General features: G+C 44.4%; 3 protein-coding genes across 3 annotated transcripts in view; 2 read left to right on the forward strand and 1 right to left on the reverse strand.

Annotated features, from left to right (window-relative positions):
• LOC134011162 (arf-GAP with coiled-coil, ANK repeat and PH domain-containing protein 2-like) overlaps positions 1-15,977 on the forward strand; it is a 145,843-nt gene that overhangs the window by 52,359 nt on the left and 77,507 nt on the right. The window lies entirely within an intron of this gene.
• Positions 1-15,977, reverse strand: part of psmd1 (proteasome 26S subunit, non-ATPase 1) — a 37,128-nt gene that overhangs the window by 11,632 nt on the left and 9,519 nt on the right. The window contains exon 17 of the mRNA XM_062450515.1: positions 1,981-2,095. Within this exon, the coding sequence (XP_062306499.1) occupies positions 1,981-2,095 (115 nt within the window). The remainder of the gene's footprint in view (positions 1-1,980; positions 2,096-15,977) is intronic.
• On the forward strand, positions 7,159-15,753 carry htr2b (5-hydroxytryptamine (serotonin) receptor 2B, G protein-coupled). The gene is made up of 4 exons (XM_062450837.1): positions 7,159-7,587; positions 8,249-8,870; positions 12,039-12,239; positions 13,991-15,753. The coding sequence occupies exons 2-4, from the start codon at positions 8,609-8,611 to the stop codon at positions 14,956-14,958; spliced, it is 1,431 nt and encodes a 476-aa protein (XP_062306821.1). The 5' UTR covers positions 7,159-7,587; positions 8,249-8,608; the 3' UTR covers positions 14,959-15,753.

Consider the following 15,977-nt stretch of genomic DNA (forward strand, 5'->3'; position numbering starts at 1 on the left):
AACTAGAAAAATCTAGCCCCCAGGTGTGCTGTGTAAATGATGGCAGGGCCTTGTGGTCTCTTGTAATGGGTGACCCACTTCTCCAGACACAACATCATCAGTCCTCTCTCTGAAGGCCAGGGGCTCCTGTACTGAGAAACTGACTGGTGGTCAGAGCGCTGGAGCCTCTTACAAGGCCCATGTCTAGCCAGGCCGAGTCCAGAACATTCTCTCTGGGCTTCATCCATGGCCCAGCTGTAATGGACCATGACTTTGCTTGGACTATGCCGCACCTGAGAATGATCAGCCTGCATCGTTAGGCCTTTTTGGGTCTGGCGATCCCTCTAATCTCTTCCAGACCGTGCTGTACCAGTCTCGCCGCAGAGTGTACACCTCGGTAAAAGACATGCCAACTCGACCACCAAAACAATAAACCTAACTCTTGTTGGGTTGTTCCTGCTCATCCCCATATTCAAGGCCATTAAAAAAAAACAATGTCACACCACACAATTGATTTTTTCGTGTATTGGATTGCATCGACATGAACGGCTCTTCATTCACAGAGCAATCAATTGGTCTGAAGGAAGACGGGGAGGGAGGGGCTCGCAAAAACAGCGGTCGTTGCTAGCCAACCAGGGGTAGTTTCGAGGTCTGCTGCCGCTTGTCTGAGGAAAGCTTCATCTAGGGCTTTTTTCATTTCACAGGTTCTTAAAAAGACCCCTGTGCACAAGCACAGGTCATCGCTGCGTCAGTGACGAACATGTTCCCTTCCCCAAATGGACCACGACGGCAGAATATTACACAGGAATAAGCACTTTCGACAGCTCCGGCTCAGAACGTTTGCATTGCAAGGTGCAATGAGAACCTCGCACGACCCAAAAACAGGTCGGCGGGGAAAGGTTATTGTTGTTTTTTTTGGGATGCACAAAATAGTGCACGTCCTTTAGTCGACGCACCACATTAACGGATAATGGGTCATTTGTCATTAAAAAATATACAACCCGGATTCAGGGGACTGAAATAGAGGGCCGTGGGTCACGCTGGCTTCAGAGCTCCCAAGTAAACAGTCGTTGAATCCCCTCTGCCCATGTTAGATCCTTCTGGAGCCAGCTGGGTGCGTTTAGAGCCCCTCTGGGCCCCAGCCTGGCTGTGCCTCTTTCTGTGCTGATGCTGTGCCTCTTTCTGTGCTGATGCTGTGCCTCTTTCTGTGCTGATGCAGTGCCTGTGCCTCTTTCTGTGCTGATGCTGTGCCTCTCTGTGCTGATGCTGTGCCTCTTTCTGTGCTGATGCAGTGCCTGTGCCTCTTTCTGTGCTGATGCAGTGCCTGTGCCTCTTTCTGTGCTGATGCAGTGCCTGTGCCTCTTTCTGTGCTGATGCAGTGCCTGTGCCTCTTTCTGTGCTGATGCAGTGCCTGTGCCTCTTTCTGTGCTGATGCAGTGCCTGTGCCTCTTTCTGTGCTGATGCAGTGCCTGTGCCTCTTTCTGTGCTGATGCAGTGCCTGTGCCTCTTTCTGTGCTGATGCAGTGCCTGTGCCTCTTTCTGTGCTGATGCAGTGCCTGTGCCTCTTTCTGTGCTGATGCAGTACCTGTGCCTCTTTCTGTGCTGATGCAGTGCCTGTGCCTCTTTCTGTGCTGATGCAGTGCCTGTGCCTCAGATCCCGCAGGGCTCCCCAACACACCGCCTGCGTCACCTTTTGAAGTGAACAAACTACAGCTCCAACGCTGCATGCACTCTCGCTCACAATATCAAGGTGTCCCAACTAGTGGCATGTTTTGCAAAAGAGATGAAAGGTACAATTACTGGCTAGCGGCAGTCAAGTTGACCTAGTTGTTAAGTTGATCGGCCAGCTACACATCAAGAATAACATTATATATCCTCCCAAAGTGAGAACCCTCAAATGAAGTGACTGGCAACTGGATCCCTGCAGGATGGTTAGGAGTTTATATAACTTAGCCTTGTTACGGGGGAATTAACAGTGGCTAAATAAAGGGATGATCTCACCTTGTTGCCAGTACCAGCACAGCAGATGCCGAGGGCCATGGCAGCTCCACAGCGCACATGGGGGTTGTAGCTCTCCGACAGGAGGGACACCACACTGGGGCACTGCTCCGGGGTCCTGGGCGGGAGACAACCAGAGAGAGACAAGCATGGGTGACAATGAACGGTACCGCGCAACTAAAAAGACTGAGCACACTGGGAATGATTGAGACAAGGCACCTCGTTAGAGTGCAGATTATTCTTGGCACTGCGTTCATGCAAAATCGATACCTCATCAGGGGGGATTAAGGAGGAATTTAGCGGGATGCCTGTCTGGGGTCAATCCTTTAAGAGGCTGTGGTTCTGTCAGCTTGGCTGGCTTTTTATATGAATTGATCCACTTGGGGGAGGCCATGATAATTGTGAAATTATATGATGAAAGGTAAAAGTTGAAAGTTCAGAGTTAAAGCCATAGACACAAAGGAATATTCAGACAGTCACTCAACAGATTAAAAGGCAGTGCACTGGCAATACTCTTGTGGTTGTAGGGAGGGCCAAACTCTGAGTTAACAAAACGTGTTCGTTTGTGTATGAATCATGTGAGAACAGGAAATAGGGCTATGATAAATTGGCCTGACACCTTGCCATGTACTTGCATATTTTTCTGTGAGTGTTGGTTGGGGAATGTGAACCACCGTGTAAAACTATTTTGCAAGAACATTTCTGTATGGGTCATTTCTGTATGGGTCTACACCGTTCGCACCTAGTCCGAGAGTATTTCTTTGCAGACTGATGTAAAGTGAAGAGACAGATTATGAAGATGTGCTGTAGGGAAGACACACTGACAACAAAGTGCAAATCTCATTAACCTACCACTTCACCCAAGACAAAGAAAATCACCTAGTTGTGAAGCTAACAATTCAGTTTACTTAAACTTTCAACCCAAGGGTTTTTAATCCAGCCACACTACCCCTGTGGTGAAGCTAACATTCTGGCTAACCTCTGCAGACCATAGCTCCTAGCATCTTGCATTTCATGCAGAGTTGCCAGGACCTCCTTCCCCATCACATTTTCCTGGCTACCATCTGAACCCACATTCTCACTATAAGGATCCTCCGCACGTATTCTTTTTGAGCCTTCAAATACCTTTTACCAACTCTCCCTAGTCCAGGCAGCTGTGTCAAGATGGTTTCTTTAAACAATTTACACAAGGTGATTATGACCATTCCCCATCCAATCCCACCCCTCAACTCCACTACCTCTACTGTTCAGTGAGGGAAGAGGCTGGGTGGGGGGGTGGTAGTGTTTGAGGTGAGACTGACTAGGGTGGGCTGAATGGAGGGGGAGTCAAATCTGTGTTTGGGGCCTCCATCTCCTGCTTAGCACCATTGCACCATAGTACGAAGGTAAGGGCCATTTTCCATTATGCGCTTCAGATGTGAAGTTAACTTAATGGGCTCTGCGCTAACAGGACTGAAGTGGTCCTGGAGTGAGCAGATGAAATCCACTTTGATTGTTGCTCTTCCCTCAAATTAAGGTTTGAGATCAAAGGCCATCACCAAGACACTTTGGCAGCAAGTTTAACCAAATTCAGTTGGGTGAATACCTTAAAATCTTGTATTTTTTGAATAGTTAGCAATAAACATTTAGGCAATATAGAAAATAAAATATGTAACTTTTGAAGGCAAAAATAATAACGTATGCTGAATTTGCTCAGACAAAGAGAACAGGATTTCCTCTGAGCCAAAACCGTAACTGAAAGATGTCCTTCTAAATAGAGAACGCATTATCCACCACCAGTGTAATGTCTTGACTTGAAGTCTGTCACCAGGCAGACATAGCCTCCTTACTTACTTAAAGACCATGCAGACAAAACAACTGAACACCATAGATGAGGTCATCTGCAGTTTATTGAGCGTGCTCTGGCTGGTCTGAAGTAAAAGGCTGGTGATAACACCAACATTGCCTGGGTCCCAAGTGTCGCGCCAAGTGAAAAAATTACCATGCAAGTTCCTAGAAAGATTTGGTTCCTTGTACTATGGCCATAGCCAGTCCATCAGTCAGCTTTTAATTGCAAGTCATCCAAAACTGATAGGTGGTAAACTGATTTATTTTAAAAGGCCTCCAAAAACTGCAAATCCTTCAAGATTGCTTTGCCACCAACTTGCATAAACGTCACAATATGCCAACTCTCCTAGACAACTGACGCTTTGCTGAAATTGGAATCTTTTCTGTTCCATTACATGATCATTCGCATCTTAGTTTGAGCAAATGCAGAATTTTCTTTCTTACATTTCACAGGTCATTTCATGTAAAAAAATAAAATAATAATTGTTGAAATAATGTGAACGTACACTTATGCTCAAACTCCATTAAACTGCCAATTTAAACCAGCGTCTAACTTTATCCTAACAACAAGTAGTATAAATGGACTGAAGCCTTCATCAACACCATCATAATAGAATCTCTATCTGTAATCAGATTCTAAAAAAGCCCCATAGGTTTCACTGACAGAATCTGAAACAGTGTTTTGGTTTCAATGAAGTCCTGTGCTAATGAATTGCAAAGCCTCCCAGGGCCTCTCCTTTAGTACCCAACATTTCTGCAGTGGCGTTCTCCTGCAGTCTAATCTCCACAGGCCTGTTTGGATTAAGCAGCTCATCTCAACTAGCACCGAGGCTTTATTTGATCACAAATGGCAATCAACATGAGATCTGGATCGCCTTTCAATTTCACCAACAGGGATATAAGATGCTATTCTGGTAGCTGGATGACGAGCACACATCTATACTTAGATCTGCCCCGTCTCGTGGAGCAGGCAGGGTGGGAAGATAAGGGAAATGCTGTGGCCAGGTTGACTTCTGAAACTCGGATATTTCACAAAACCTGATATTAATATTGAGTACATGAATTTCATTGTTGAAGTAAGTGCTATGGTTATCCCAGAGCGTATATCTATTGGAGTCCTGGGAGGAGCTAAAACAAATGTTTTATTTATTTGTTTGCATTTTTTGAAAGGTAAACTTCGCAATTAGTGTGCACCTGCACACTAATTGCGAAGTTTACCTTTCAAAAGTGCAGTAGTTTGGGCCGCAAAGTAGTCAAACCTTTTACAATGGGTTTCATTTGAAGCCCATTCTCAAACATAAGTGAATTGTCCTCGGGTCACTCACAAGGTTAGGGAATTGAAGTGACTCCAAAAATCAATCTTCATCTATGTCCCTCCCCCTTTCTATCTTATGACTGAGAAGGGAGTGGAGCAACGTATAACCAAGCCTATAAAGTTGAACTCAAAGCCCAAGCCTCTAAATGTCAGCCTTAGTCTCTGTAATACTGACAAGAACAGAATTAAATCAAATTGCAGGGTTGACCAGTAGTGCTGAAACACTGCTCGCAGGCTCAAAGTAACACAGATGCCTTATTTTTTTTCTCATTAATGCTTCCACTGAGTGGACATAAAAAAAGTTAGGTGTAAATGTAAAACTGAACATCTTAAGTGTGGTTAGACCATCTCATTTTAAAATACAAAATGAAATGTGCACCCAGGACACACTTGTCCATATCTGACCAATATATTTTATGCCTACATCTTTTCTTTTACAAATATCAAGTTGAACTAAATTGCTCCAAAGATTCGAGGCTCGCTTACAAAGTGCCTGTCTTTGCGTGAGCAGTTAATGTCATGTCTCGACGTACGGAAACTGATGCCAAGAGAGAAACACAAACGCAGAACGTGCTGCAGCATTAGTATTGGTTAAAATCCTGTCAGCGTAAATAATAAAATGATGGCCAGATAATAGAATAATAAAGGGCTGGTCAAATTTGTTTCATGGTCAATAGATGAGAAAGGGATTTATTACAAATGCATGACGGGTAGAAGATTTGATTAACTTTCTGCCCATTCGTTCTACCTAAATGAGTCATGGATAGCACCTGGATAGTATTGGTTTCAACAAGGAAACGGAGGCTGCGAAATCTCTTTCCTCTGACTGTCATAACAAAATAGATTTAAAGTGCCAAGCTCATAAAGAGTTTAAAAACAAATTCTAAACAAAAATCATTATGGTATACCCCCTTACACAACACAATGGAATTTTCAGTTTCATAGATATTTAACAAACTATTAGAATGTTAGTGTAATGTTAGTAATTAATATTAATTGCATTATTTAAGCAGTATCCAGGGCTTGATCTAGAGGTCTGGAGCAGTTCTAGCAGCATCTCTCAGCCTCTCCTTGCATTTGAGGATCAGAAGGACCAAACTTTCCACTTGGGGACCTGGCAAGGAAGCGGTGACCTCTGACCTTTCTCCCAATTAAAAGTCAACTGCCTTGTCTTGGCTCCAGGGAAGGGTGTCTTTTACACCAGCTGTCACAAATGAGCTCGTCATCAAGAGCCTAATCAGGCTGATATCTGAAGAGAAACAAGACGGTCGAAGGAATTTGAGACACTAAAGTTAGCTCTCAGATAGACACAGAGGGAGCTCATAAAATACTTCCCCCCTCTCTCTCTCTCTCTCTCTCTCTCTCTCTCTCTCTCTCTCTCTCTCTCTCACCTAGATACTAACACCTGAGCTGGATTAGGAGTGGAGAAAATATTTGGTGTGTGAGACGTTCTTAAAAGAGGCCCAGGTGGGAGCCAGAGGGCTGTGACCTTGTGTTCCGTCTTCCAAGCCTCACACAGACCGCCATTTCCTGGCTATAACACCTTCCCAGAACACATCAATTTTTGATTTAATATTTTTTTAATTGACATGATGAAACAGAAATCAAACTCACGTACATATTATCACAGGTTAGGTGGGAGGACACTTGTGTAGGCAATGTGGAAATGTGTTCAATATTGACTAAATCCTGGCCCAGGTGGAAGGTGGACATTCATTTATCACGGAGAGGGTCAAATGTTGCGTAAATGTGACATGCCGTCTAGTAATGTTTAGCCTACAACAGCCTTAAAAATCACCTTGTCCTCCAACCCCGATCTCTCGCCTTTACTGGAGGAGAGCACAGAAAGTGACAAATATAAACAGTAGGTCGGCTGTGTTGAAGGAAATTACCTCCCAGAACCACTGGCACACGGCCAGCTCAAAGACATTCATCTGTTTTGTCCTGAGCCTGACTCATGGGCAAGCAAAGGGAGGGGGGGGGGAGAGAGAGAGAGCAAGCAGGGGTTCAAGTCTACCAAAGAGCGGCGGATGGATAAAGAAAGGCAGGGTGAGGGAGTGAGAAAGAGGGGAAACGCGGCGGCTGGAAGTTTTGAACCTGTGATCACTGTAGCTGGTGCGCATCCAGATCAGGGGTTCTTCCGACAAGCAAGGGCGAAGGAAATTCCAGCGTCTGGAATGCTCTAAATTGAAATGATTTTTGTTTCTATAAAGGAGGGGCTGTTGGTGACATTTTCTTATTTTGGAAGGAAGCATACATTTATAGGAAGGGGCAAGAAAACAGGCACTATTCTCCCTGGCTGAGGATTGAAGTTCAGTTGTTATGTGGAGTGCCGGGGTGTTTGTCCTACGCACAACATATTGCGTGACTGAAGAAGTAAGGATTTAATAGCTTTGATTGCAATGGCAGTGAACCACACAAGGACAAACTAAAAGTGGACCACAAAAAGACTACTGCCAGAAGTGACGGTAAGATAAAAATGAACCCTCTTGCATTTTTTATTTTACTCTATTATACGATTACTTGTGTATTTGGAATTTGGCTAGTTATTTCACTTAAGCTTTTTAATATCCATCAAATTCATTGGTCATTCATTGTTGTCGACAAGTGATATAATACCTCAAGAATGTAAACACTTGATGGCACACGATTTGAATCATATGCTGGTGACAAAGGCTTTCTAAGGGTTATAAATGTAGTGCCAATTTAGAGGTAATTCTGGAGGCAGAGATGAAACACCATTGAAAAAGCACTCCAAATGTTCATATCTTAAAAGTATTATGATTAATACATTCAGAAACAATTACTGTACTGTTAAACTAGGAAAGCTCAAATTGTATTTTAATATGTTGGAAACAGATGGTAAATTAACCTATAAATAAATAGTTAGGTAACTTACAACTACAATAACCTACACTGGCATGTTTTATGTCACAACAAACGTCCAACTGTGGTTGCAGCTACGTCCTTGATGAATAGCCGAATTATCAGAGAGCTGCAATCAATACTAATGATGTACAGGAAACTCCTATTTAAATAATTATAAATGTCACGAATAGGAATTCATACGGTGAAAATGTCTTGGAAAAACAAAGCAATAACCTTTTTTTTCACCTTTTTTTTCACTAGACACTCCTTGTTTTAAATGGTGCCTGGACTACCAATCAGAGATCTCCGCTTAGTTCTTTTGGAAGTACAACCTGTGCTTGGATTATCGCCTTCCCTTCTGGAGTTGGAGTTCTGGTGAGGATCTCCAATTCCTATTTCATCTGGATCCGTGAGTGGCGGTACATTTTCGGATCGCCAAGTGGGTCCTTTTTTGGGGTTTGTATGTCTGACCAGAGATGATTCGCTGCGTGTGCTGGTCCTGAGCTGCCCTGTCCTGAGCCCTGGCCTGTGGGACCCCGTGACCATGCTGACCAAGCTCCCGGAGCCAGCCAGAGCAGAGACCCAACCCGCGCCAAGGCTAGCTACCCCATCCACAGCAGCATGTCCCAGCCAGACGCGGCTCCGTTGGTGCCGAACGGCTTGGGGCCCGGGGAGGGTAACGGGGCTCAGTTGCGCTGGGCAGCCCTGCTCATGGTCATGGTCATCATCCCCACCATCGGGGGCAACATTCTGGTCATCTTGGCTGTGTCTCTGGAGAGGAAGCTACAGAACGCTACCAACTACTTCCTGATGTCACTGGCAATGGCCGACCTGCTCGTGGGACTCCTGGTGATGCCCATTGCCTTGGTCACGGTGCTGTACAGTAAGTAGACCACACAGGGAGAAGCTCTCAGTGCCCTGAGAGGTCCATAGGTGCTGTAGTCACAAACGTACCTGATGCCCAAACCAAAGCTATGGTCAAGACTATTTAGAATACAAAGACTTCTCAATTCTCTAAATCGTTATCGCTGATGGTAGACCAATGCCACCCAGTTCCCTTAGCTTGGCCACAAATGATCCGAGTTGCACTTGAAAAGCTCACTAGAAAAGATTGTCTGCGACCAACCAGGGAAACACATTTCCAGTGAATGTGCAAGGCAAAGCAGATGGCCGACATTCATAGTTTGAATTAAAAAGGATAACCCAATTTAGCAACAATGGGGGATTGCATTTGTTGTAAATAAACTGCACAAGAAATACGCACGCATTCTTATAATAATTACAGTGGACGGGTTTAGGAGTTGGACACAAGATAAGATCATGTTGAACATGATGAGTCATGAACAAATTACAGAGGAAACATAAGATAGCAGTCCACAAACAACATACTTCCGTGAGCTATGCCATTACCCTAGTGTTATCAGATCCAAACCATCATGACTCGGATCTCCTTTCTCCCAATGAAAAAGTGAACCTAAAAACAAACATTGCCTGATGCGTCTCACAATATCACTTGGGGCAGGAGGAGAGAAATCAAGACAAAACATTTGCTGTTGAATCGAATGCAAAGAAAGCCGATGCTGTGCAAATACAGAGGCGATTCAAAGTGATGAATTCAACATCTCCCCGCTCCTTTCTGTGCGTTACGGTAGATCATCTTTCTCCCAGAGACTGGGCTCAGCCATTTACTCCTTATTAGTTGTGAAATAAATGACCGCGTCCATGTGTCATTCCATGTTCTCAACCTCATCCATGCGTGTAGGGATCTGATCTGCAGTCAAAAAGAAACACATGGTTCTTTACGAAAGAACCATGTGTCTCGTACAAAAAGTAGGGCAGGAGGAAAACGAGGGAGGGGGGGGCCACGTCTTCGGATAAAAATCTTAATGCAGCCATCAGGGCAGATGGGAAGATGTACAAGTCAAGGCAACGTACACATGAATTCCTTTAAGTGGCTCGCTTGTTTTGATTTCGAAGAATGAAACCCTCAGACCGTCTGTGACAAGAAGATGGTTGGGCTGGTTGTTTGTGCTGGTAGCTTCTTGGCAAGGCTGTACAGAGGGGGGGGGGAAGCTGGGGTTGCGTTCAGCACATTCAGAGCTCCGTCTTTCTGTACAGCCACTCGAAACACAAGCTCTCCCTCAAAAGACTATTGCAGGCAACCGCTGTTCCCCTCTCCCTCCCCCCCCCCCCCTCCCCCGATCGAGATGAAGCACGCTGCACGGAAGGTAGCAGAGAGGTCAGGAGGACCCAGAAACAAACAGTGTTCAGTGCTTCACACGGTGCCTTCAGAGCCACTCGGCGGGGAGGGCTCGTAAAGGGCCCCGTGTGCACCCAGACTCGGTTAAGAACAGTGTGTGCAGTCAAACAGCGGGATCGGTGCAAACATTCAAATCCCAGCTGAAACATGCCAGAGGAGGAGCAAGACACGAAACGTTACTTAACTACCATATCAACACCCCTCGTAAATAGTTGCTATTAAACTTGGACCTCTGTAAACTCGAGAAACACCAAGATGATGACATTGCATAAAAAGGCCTTTTTTTTGTAGTCAGTCTGCTTTCCATCAGGTCCTCTCCTTGAGAAAAAGGTCTTAATCATCATGCACATTATCTCAAATATTCAATATTTACGAGAGGGCGACCCCCCCAATCGTATTTGGAATGTCCACCAATTAAAACTTCCAAAATAGGGAAAGAACCTTAACAAGGCACACAGTTGCTGTCTACAAGAGTGAGGATCCTAAGGCATTCTGACCACATCTGCAGGACAGATGAATGAGGCTTCGTCAACACCTTGAAAAACGTAATGGTTCCACTGTTTAAAGTAAGCTGTGCAGACCTAAAGGTAGTACTGAAGAAGGGCCCAGGTGACAATAGAGAACCATTAACCAAAGTTATTTGAAGGATTTGGGTGGGGAAGTGCTAAACGTAGTGCCATGATTTTGAGGCAGCACCACAAAAAGTGTTTATGTTGAGAAGAGGGGAACATTTTTTGCCCTGGCACATAAAATTACATTATTTTGTCTGCCAGGTTAACTTATGCCAACATTAGCATAAATATTTTAGAGCCAGGCGTCTTTTTCTGTACCCAGAGCAATCTCCCAGTGCTCACTTATCTCCACAAGCAGCAGGCATTGAAGAGCCGTTTACAATTTCACTATTTCTACAAACACTGATACTTGTTTTTATTTTACATTCCATAAAAACGTATATTTTCCATAAATACCAATTATGTGTTGTGTTCAATTTTGACTAGAAATGTCCATAAAAGTCCTTTCATAAAAGTATCACTTATATTTAATCTGAAAAACCTTTTACATATTAATAGCCCAGGTCAGAGAGCTTGCATTCTGGTATTTGGTGGAACTGGACATTGAAGAAAAAGAAAAAAACAATTATTATAATGACGATAGAAATACTCAAATATAGCTCTTATTGAGGACACCCATTTCAACATTGTTTTTGTAAGAGTCCAACCAGGTCATCACACTGAAATGCCGACTTTAACCAAGCTTTGTGGCTCATTTCCACAACATTATCTATGTCATGTGACTGCATTGCAAATGGGCCACTGCAATAACATCATTTTGTCTTAGAGAAATGCCTTTAAATGGACTGATATTCTTCAAGCACACATTTATGCATCACCATTTGCAGCAATGGGCCCAGGCCAAAATCGAATCGGGGTCGCTGCCGTAAGACCCCTGTGGTATATGCTTTATCCGGTGAGCCAATGGTGCACCCACAAATTAATCAGCCTAATAACAGGACAATTTCTGAACTCAAAAAACAAAGATTTCTGGAAGACGGCGCCTGGGGTATTTTGTCTATCGGACAGGACTTTCAATTATATACAGTCACAACAAGAACGTATTTGTTCTTCAACCAAACGAGCAGAAACCCCCTAAATGAAAGATGGTTCCAACCCCTCACCACTGCACATTTCCCAAATGCTCATGGCACATGGAATACAAACAATTTGTGTAGAATGCATGTCTAATGGACACCTTCCAAAAAAGAAATCGCATATTTTCACATTGTCTCCTCAGATTCGGGATGGCCTCTCCCTGACTTCCTCTGCCCCATCTGGCTCTTCCTGGACGTCCTGTTCTCCACAGCATCCATCATGCACCTGTGTGCCATATCACTCGACCGCTACGTCGCCATCAAGAAGCCCATCCAGCACAGTCAGTACAAGTCTCGGGCCAAAGCTATAGCCAAGATTGCATTGGTCTGGCTAATATCCATCGGTAAGCACATGACTGCACTGCCTATCGTTCTCCGGCCCTATAAAAGTTCAGAGCGTGCACCGAAACCTGAGGGCAAGATTCTTAATGTCATTGCTCCTTGATTTCTTGGCATGTGATCCATAGCAGACCCCTTTTATACAGTCAGAATAAAAGCAGGAAGTAATAAAAGCTAAACGACATAAACATTCACTACTGCAGGAGGGGTTTAGGGAGGTGACAAAGAATTAGAGAGATGGCAGAGGAGGTGACCTGTTCCACAATCCAGTTGACAATTTACACAAAAGTAGCAGAAAAGAGGTGACTTCCTCCAGTAAAAAATGATGTAAAAAGTGTACCGACAATTTCAAAACCACTGTAAAAATGTTTTACATTATTTAAAGCATTCAAACCATTTTCAAAGATTACAAAGTCAATGTCGGTACCTTCATTTTCTTTTAAGGTAACTTAACCAAACAATTAAAACAAGATCAACCTAATTTAACAAAACCTCAATGCAAAATTAAAATCAACATTATTTAGGCCTCATAATGCAATTAGGTTACTAGGTAGAAGGGCATTTATCTGCTCGTGAATAAAAAGTCCCTTTGAATATTGCTACTCCAACTTGGTCTTTTCATTGTCTTTAAATGAAGTGTCTGGTCCACTGGAATTCTCATGACAACCGGGAAAGCTGTCCTTCAAGACAAATTCAAACAGCAAGTTGGTTTATTTTCTTGATGGCACCATGTAAGATTATACCAATACAGACATGTGTACCACAATCTAAAAAGATGTTTAGACAAAGGGCTTTGTTTTAATTTCCTGACTGATGACCTTTTTATTAGTTCAGTGTCTACAGCCCAAGTCTTCGTTGTTGATGACTTGCCCAGTGAACCTCCAGTATATTAGCACACTGGTTTGCTCTTAATGATCTGTTATATATTATATATTAGCTTTCCAGTGGGAAATGAAATTAAACACCCTTCAGTTTGTTAACATCATCATCGGTTTTGGCTTCAGGAAACTGTGGTGTGAAAACCTGGCAGAGTTTAATCTGTTTTTAAATGGCAACAATGGACGGTTCGGACCCTTCTACATTTACATTTAGTCAGTTAGCAGACGCTCTTATCCAGAGCGACTTACAGTAAGTACAGGGACATTCCCCCCGAAGCAAGTAGGGTGAAGTGCCTTGCCCAAGGACACAACGTCATTTGGCACGGCCAGGAATCGAACTGGCAACCTTCAGATTACTAGCCCGACTCCCTCACCGCTCAGCCACCTGACTCCCACTAGATAGCACTGCTATACCTGGGCCCTGTGTGATTTCTGATTTATTGAATATCTTTACTTGAGCAAATCCAGATGACTAGAAAAAGCTGTAGAAGTAGCTCGGAAGCCAATGTCGGTAGAAGAGACTCTTTGGCCAGGGTGCATGTTCTATGTCAGAACCACAATAGCATCGCAATTTATGGTTTGTTAACATGACCATGGAGTAGAAAATTGGAGATTCCAGGAGTCCCAGTTTGTCGTTTTCCTTCAAAACTATTACTACCTCTGCTCTCCTCCTCCATAAAAACATGAATCCCTAAACACTCCTACAGTTCAGCTGTCTCAAAAGAAATGCAATTTCCCCTCCAAAAAGCACACTTCTAACATTAAAACTGTCTCTTCGTAAAACACTTTGTAGTTCATGGGTTCTTTATAAAACAGTCATTTAATACAAAATAACAACTCTTTGACTGACCAGTGACCATTCCTCTCTGTTTTTACAGGTATAGCGATCCCAATTCCTATCAAAGGCCTGGGGAACATGCCAAACAACGCCACCTTTAACAGCAACCACACCTGCCTGTTGAAGCCCGACAGCTTTCGAGAGTTCATCATGTTTGGCTCCCTGGCAGCCTTTTTCATCCCTTTAACCATCATGATGGTCATCTACCTGCTAACCATTCAGGTGCTGCGCAAGAAAGTCTACCTGCTCAGGTCAAAGGTCACCCAACGCTTCACTCGTCCAACCGTCTCCACGGTCTCCCAGAAGGAGCAGCCCATACCCATGGTCGGTTCACCTGCTGACAAGCTGGCCATGCTGGAGGGGCTGAGGAGGGAGAAGATTCCGGGGGGATCCAATGCTAGCGCCAACCCCAACACCCCCTTCATATGCGAGGACATGCCCGTTCGCCGCATGTCCACGATGGGCAAGAAGTCCATGCAGAACCTTAGCAACGAGCAGCGGGCCTCAAAAGTGCTGGGCATCGTCTTCCTCCTGTTTGTGGTAATGTGGTGCCCCTTCTTCATCACCAACGTCACCTCAGTGCTGTGTGCCAGCTGTGACCTCAACGTTATCGGGCGTCTCATGGAGATCTTTGTGTGGGTGGGCTACGTGTCGTCGGGCATCAACCCGCTCGTCTACACCCTGTTCAACAAGACCTTCCGCCAGGCTTTCACGCGCTACATGACCTGCAACTACAGTAGCACGGCCGGTAACGGGCCCGACGGGCACACCCCGGTGCGGAACGGGCGACGGAATTTGACCCGGATCTCTTTCCGTTCCTCAATGGCGGAGAACTCAAAGCGGTTCATGAAGCGGGGGATGAAGAACGGCATCGGTCCGGTAAATTACCAGAGCCCTCTGAGGCGACGACAAGCACCCGTCCAGTCTTCCAGCTGTGTCGTCATCGACACACTGCTCCTGACAGAGAACGAGGACTGTAAACCCGAGGAGCACGTCAGTTATGTTTAGGGACGTGAGGAATCGTCTATTGGGGAGTTCACAAAGCCCACAGACATATAAGGGCACAACCTCTATGAGAGGGATATGAGGACAGGATACAAGATTCAGTTTGCATTCTTCAGGGGACACCATGCATCAGTTTCTGTGAATTATGTTTGGGCTGTAAGAGCTAAACACAAGGGAAGAAAGAAGATTTCAGAAACGAGGGGCCCCCAGATTCTGTACTAAACATTGCTGAACTTTCTGTAAATTGAGTCTGTCAGAAGGTACACTGAAGCGCTTGCCCTCAATAAAAATCGAAGCCGACAAAGCTTTGGTTGGATCGTCCTTAAGGAGACTGCCAGACAAAAACTTCAGGAATGAAGACTGACTAAACTTTCCCTGGATACAGTGCGTTTTCTCTCTCTCATGCTAATCATGACACCTTGGGCTATTTTAATCTGCTATGGACAATTTCCATTAAGGAGCTTACATGCTTACCTATGGAGAGTACAAACACTACTCCCACCTTATAAACTAAACATTCTTCTGGCTCCACAAAACTCACGATTCTTTAAGAGAATAGCCTACTTACATAATAGATGGCACCGATTTTAACTGCAGGTTTTGGTAATCTTTTTTACTTTTATCAACAGTCGTTGTATAGGCAAGTCTTGGAATGTCAAACCGTTTCTGTTGCCCAGTGTTATTACATTCAAGCAGCTTGTTGTATGAAAGTGTTACAAGGACAAACCCTTTGCAAATGGGAAGCTTTGCTATACAGACAAATAAAATGTATGGAAAAGATGGCCTTCTTAGTACCTGTTAATGAACCTCTCCAGTCTGGATTTCGTCTCCACCACAGCACTGAAACTGCATTAGCCAAGGTAGTCAATGATCTACTGTTAGCCTCTGACGCGGGTTCTTTCTCTGTCCTGGTTCTTCTAGACCTAAGTGCAGCTTTTGACACGGTGGATCATGAGATTCTCTTGGAACGTATGGAGAACTATGTTGGGATTTCTGGTACATCACTTCAGTGGTTTAGATCG

Source organism: Osmerus eperlanus, chromosome 24 (genome assembly GCF_963692335.1).
Source record: "Osmerus eperlanus chromosome 24, fOsmEpe2.1, whole genome shotgun sequence".
NCBI classification, from domain to species: domain Eukaryota; kingdom Metazoa; phylum Chordata; class Actinopteri; order Osmeriformes; family Osmeridae; genus Osmerus; species Osmerus eperlanus.

Coding starts and splice junctions, on each gene's coding strand:
- htr2b (XM_062450837.1), top strand. CDS start 8,609: ATGTCCCAGCCAGACGCGGCTCCGTTGGTGCCGAACGGCTTGGGGCCC. Junction 8,871..12,038: donor CTTGGTCACGGTGCTGTACA/GTAAGTAGACCA, acceptor TTGTCTCCTCAG/ATTCGGGATGGCCTCTCCCT. Junction 12,240..13,990: donor GGTCTGGCTAATATCCATCG/GTAAGCACATGA, acceptor CTGTTTTTACAG/GTATAGCGATCCCAATTCCT.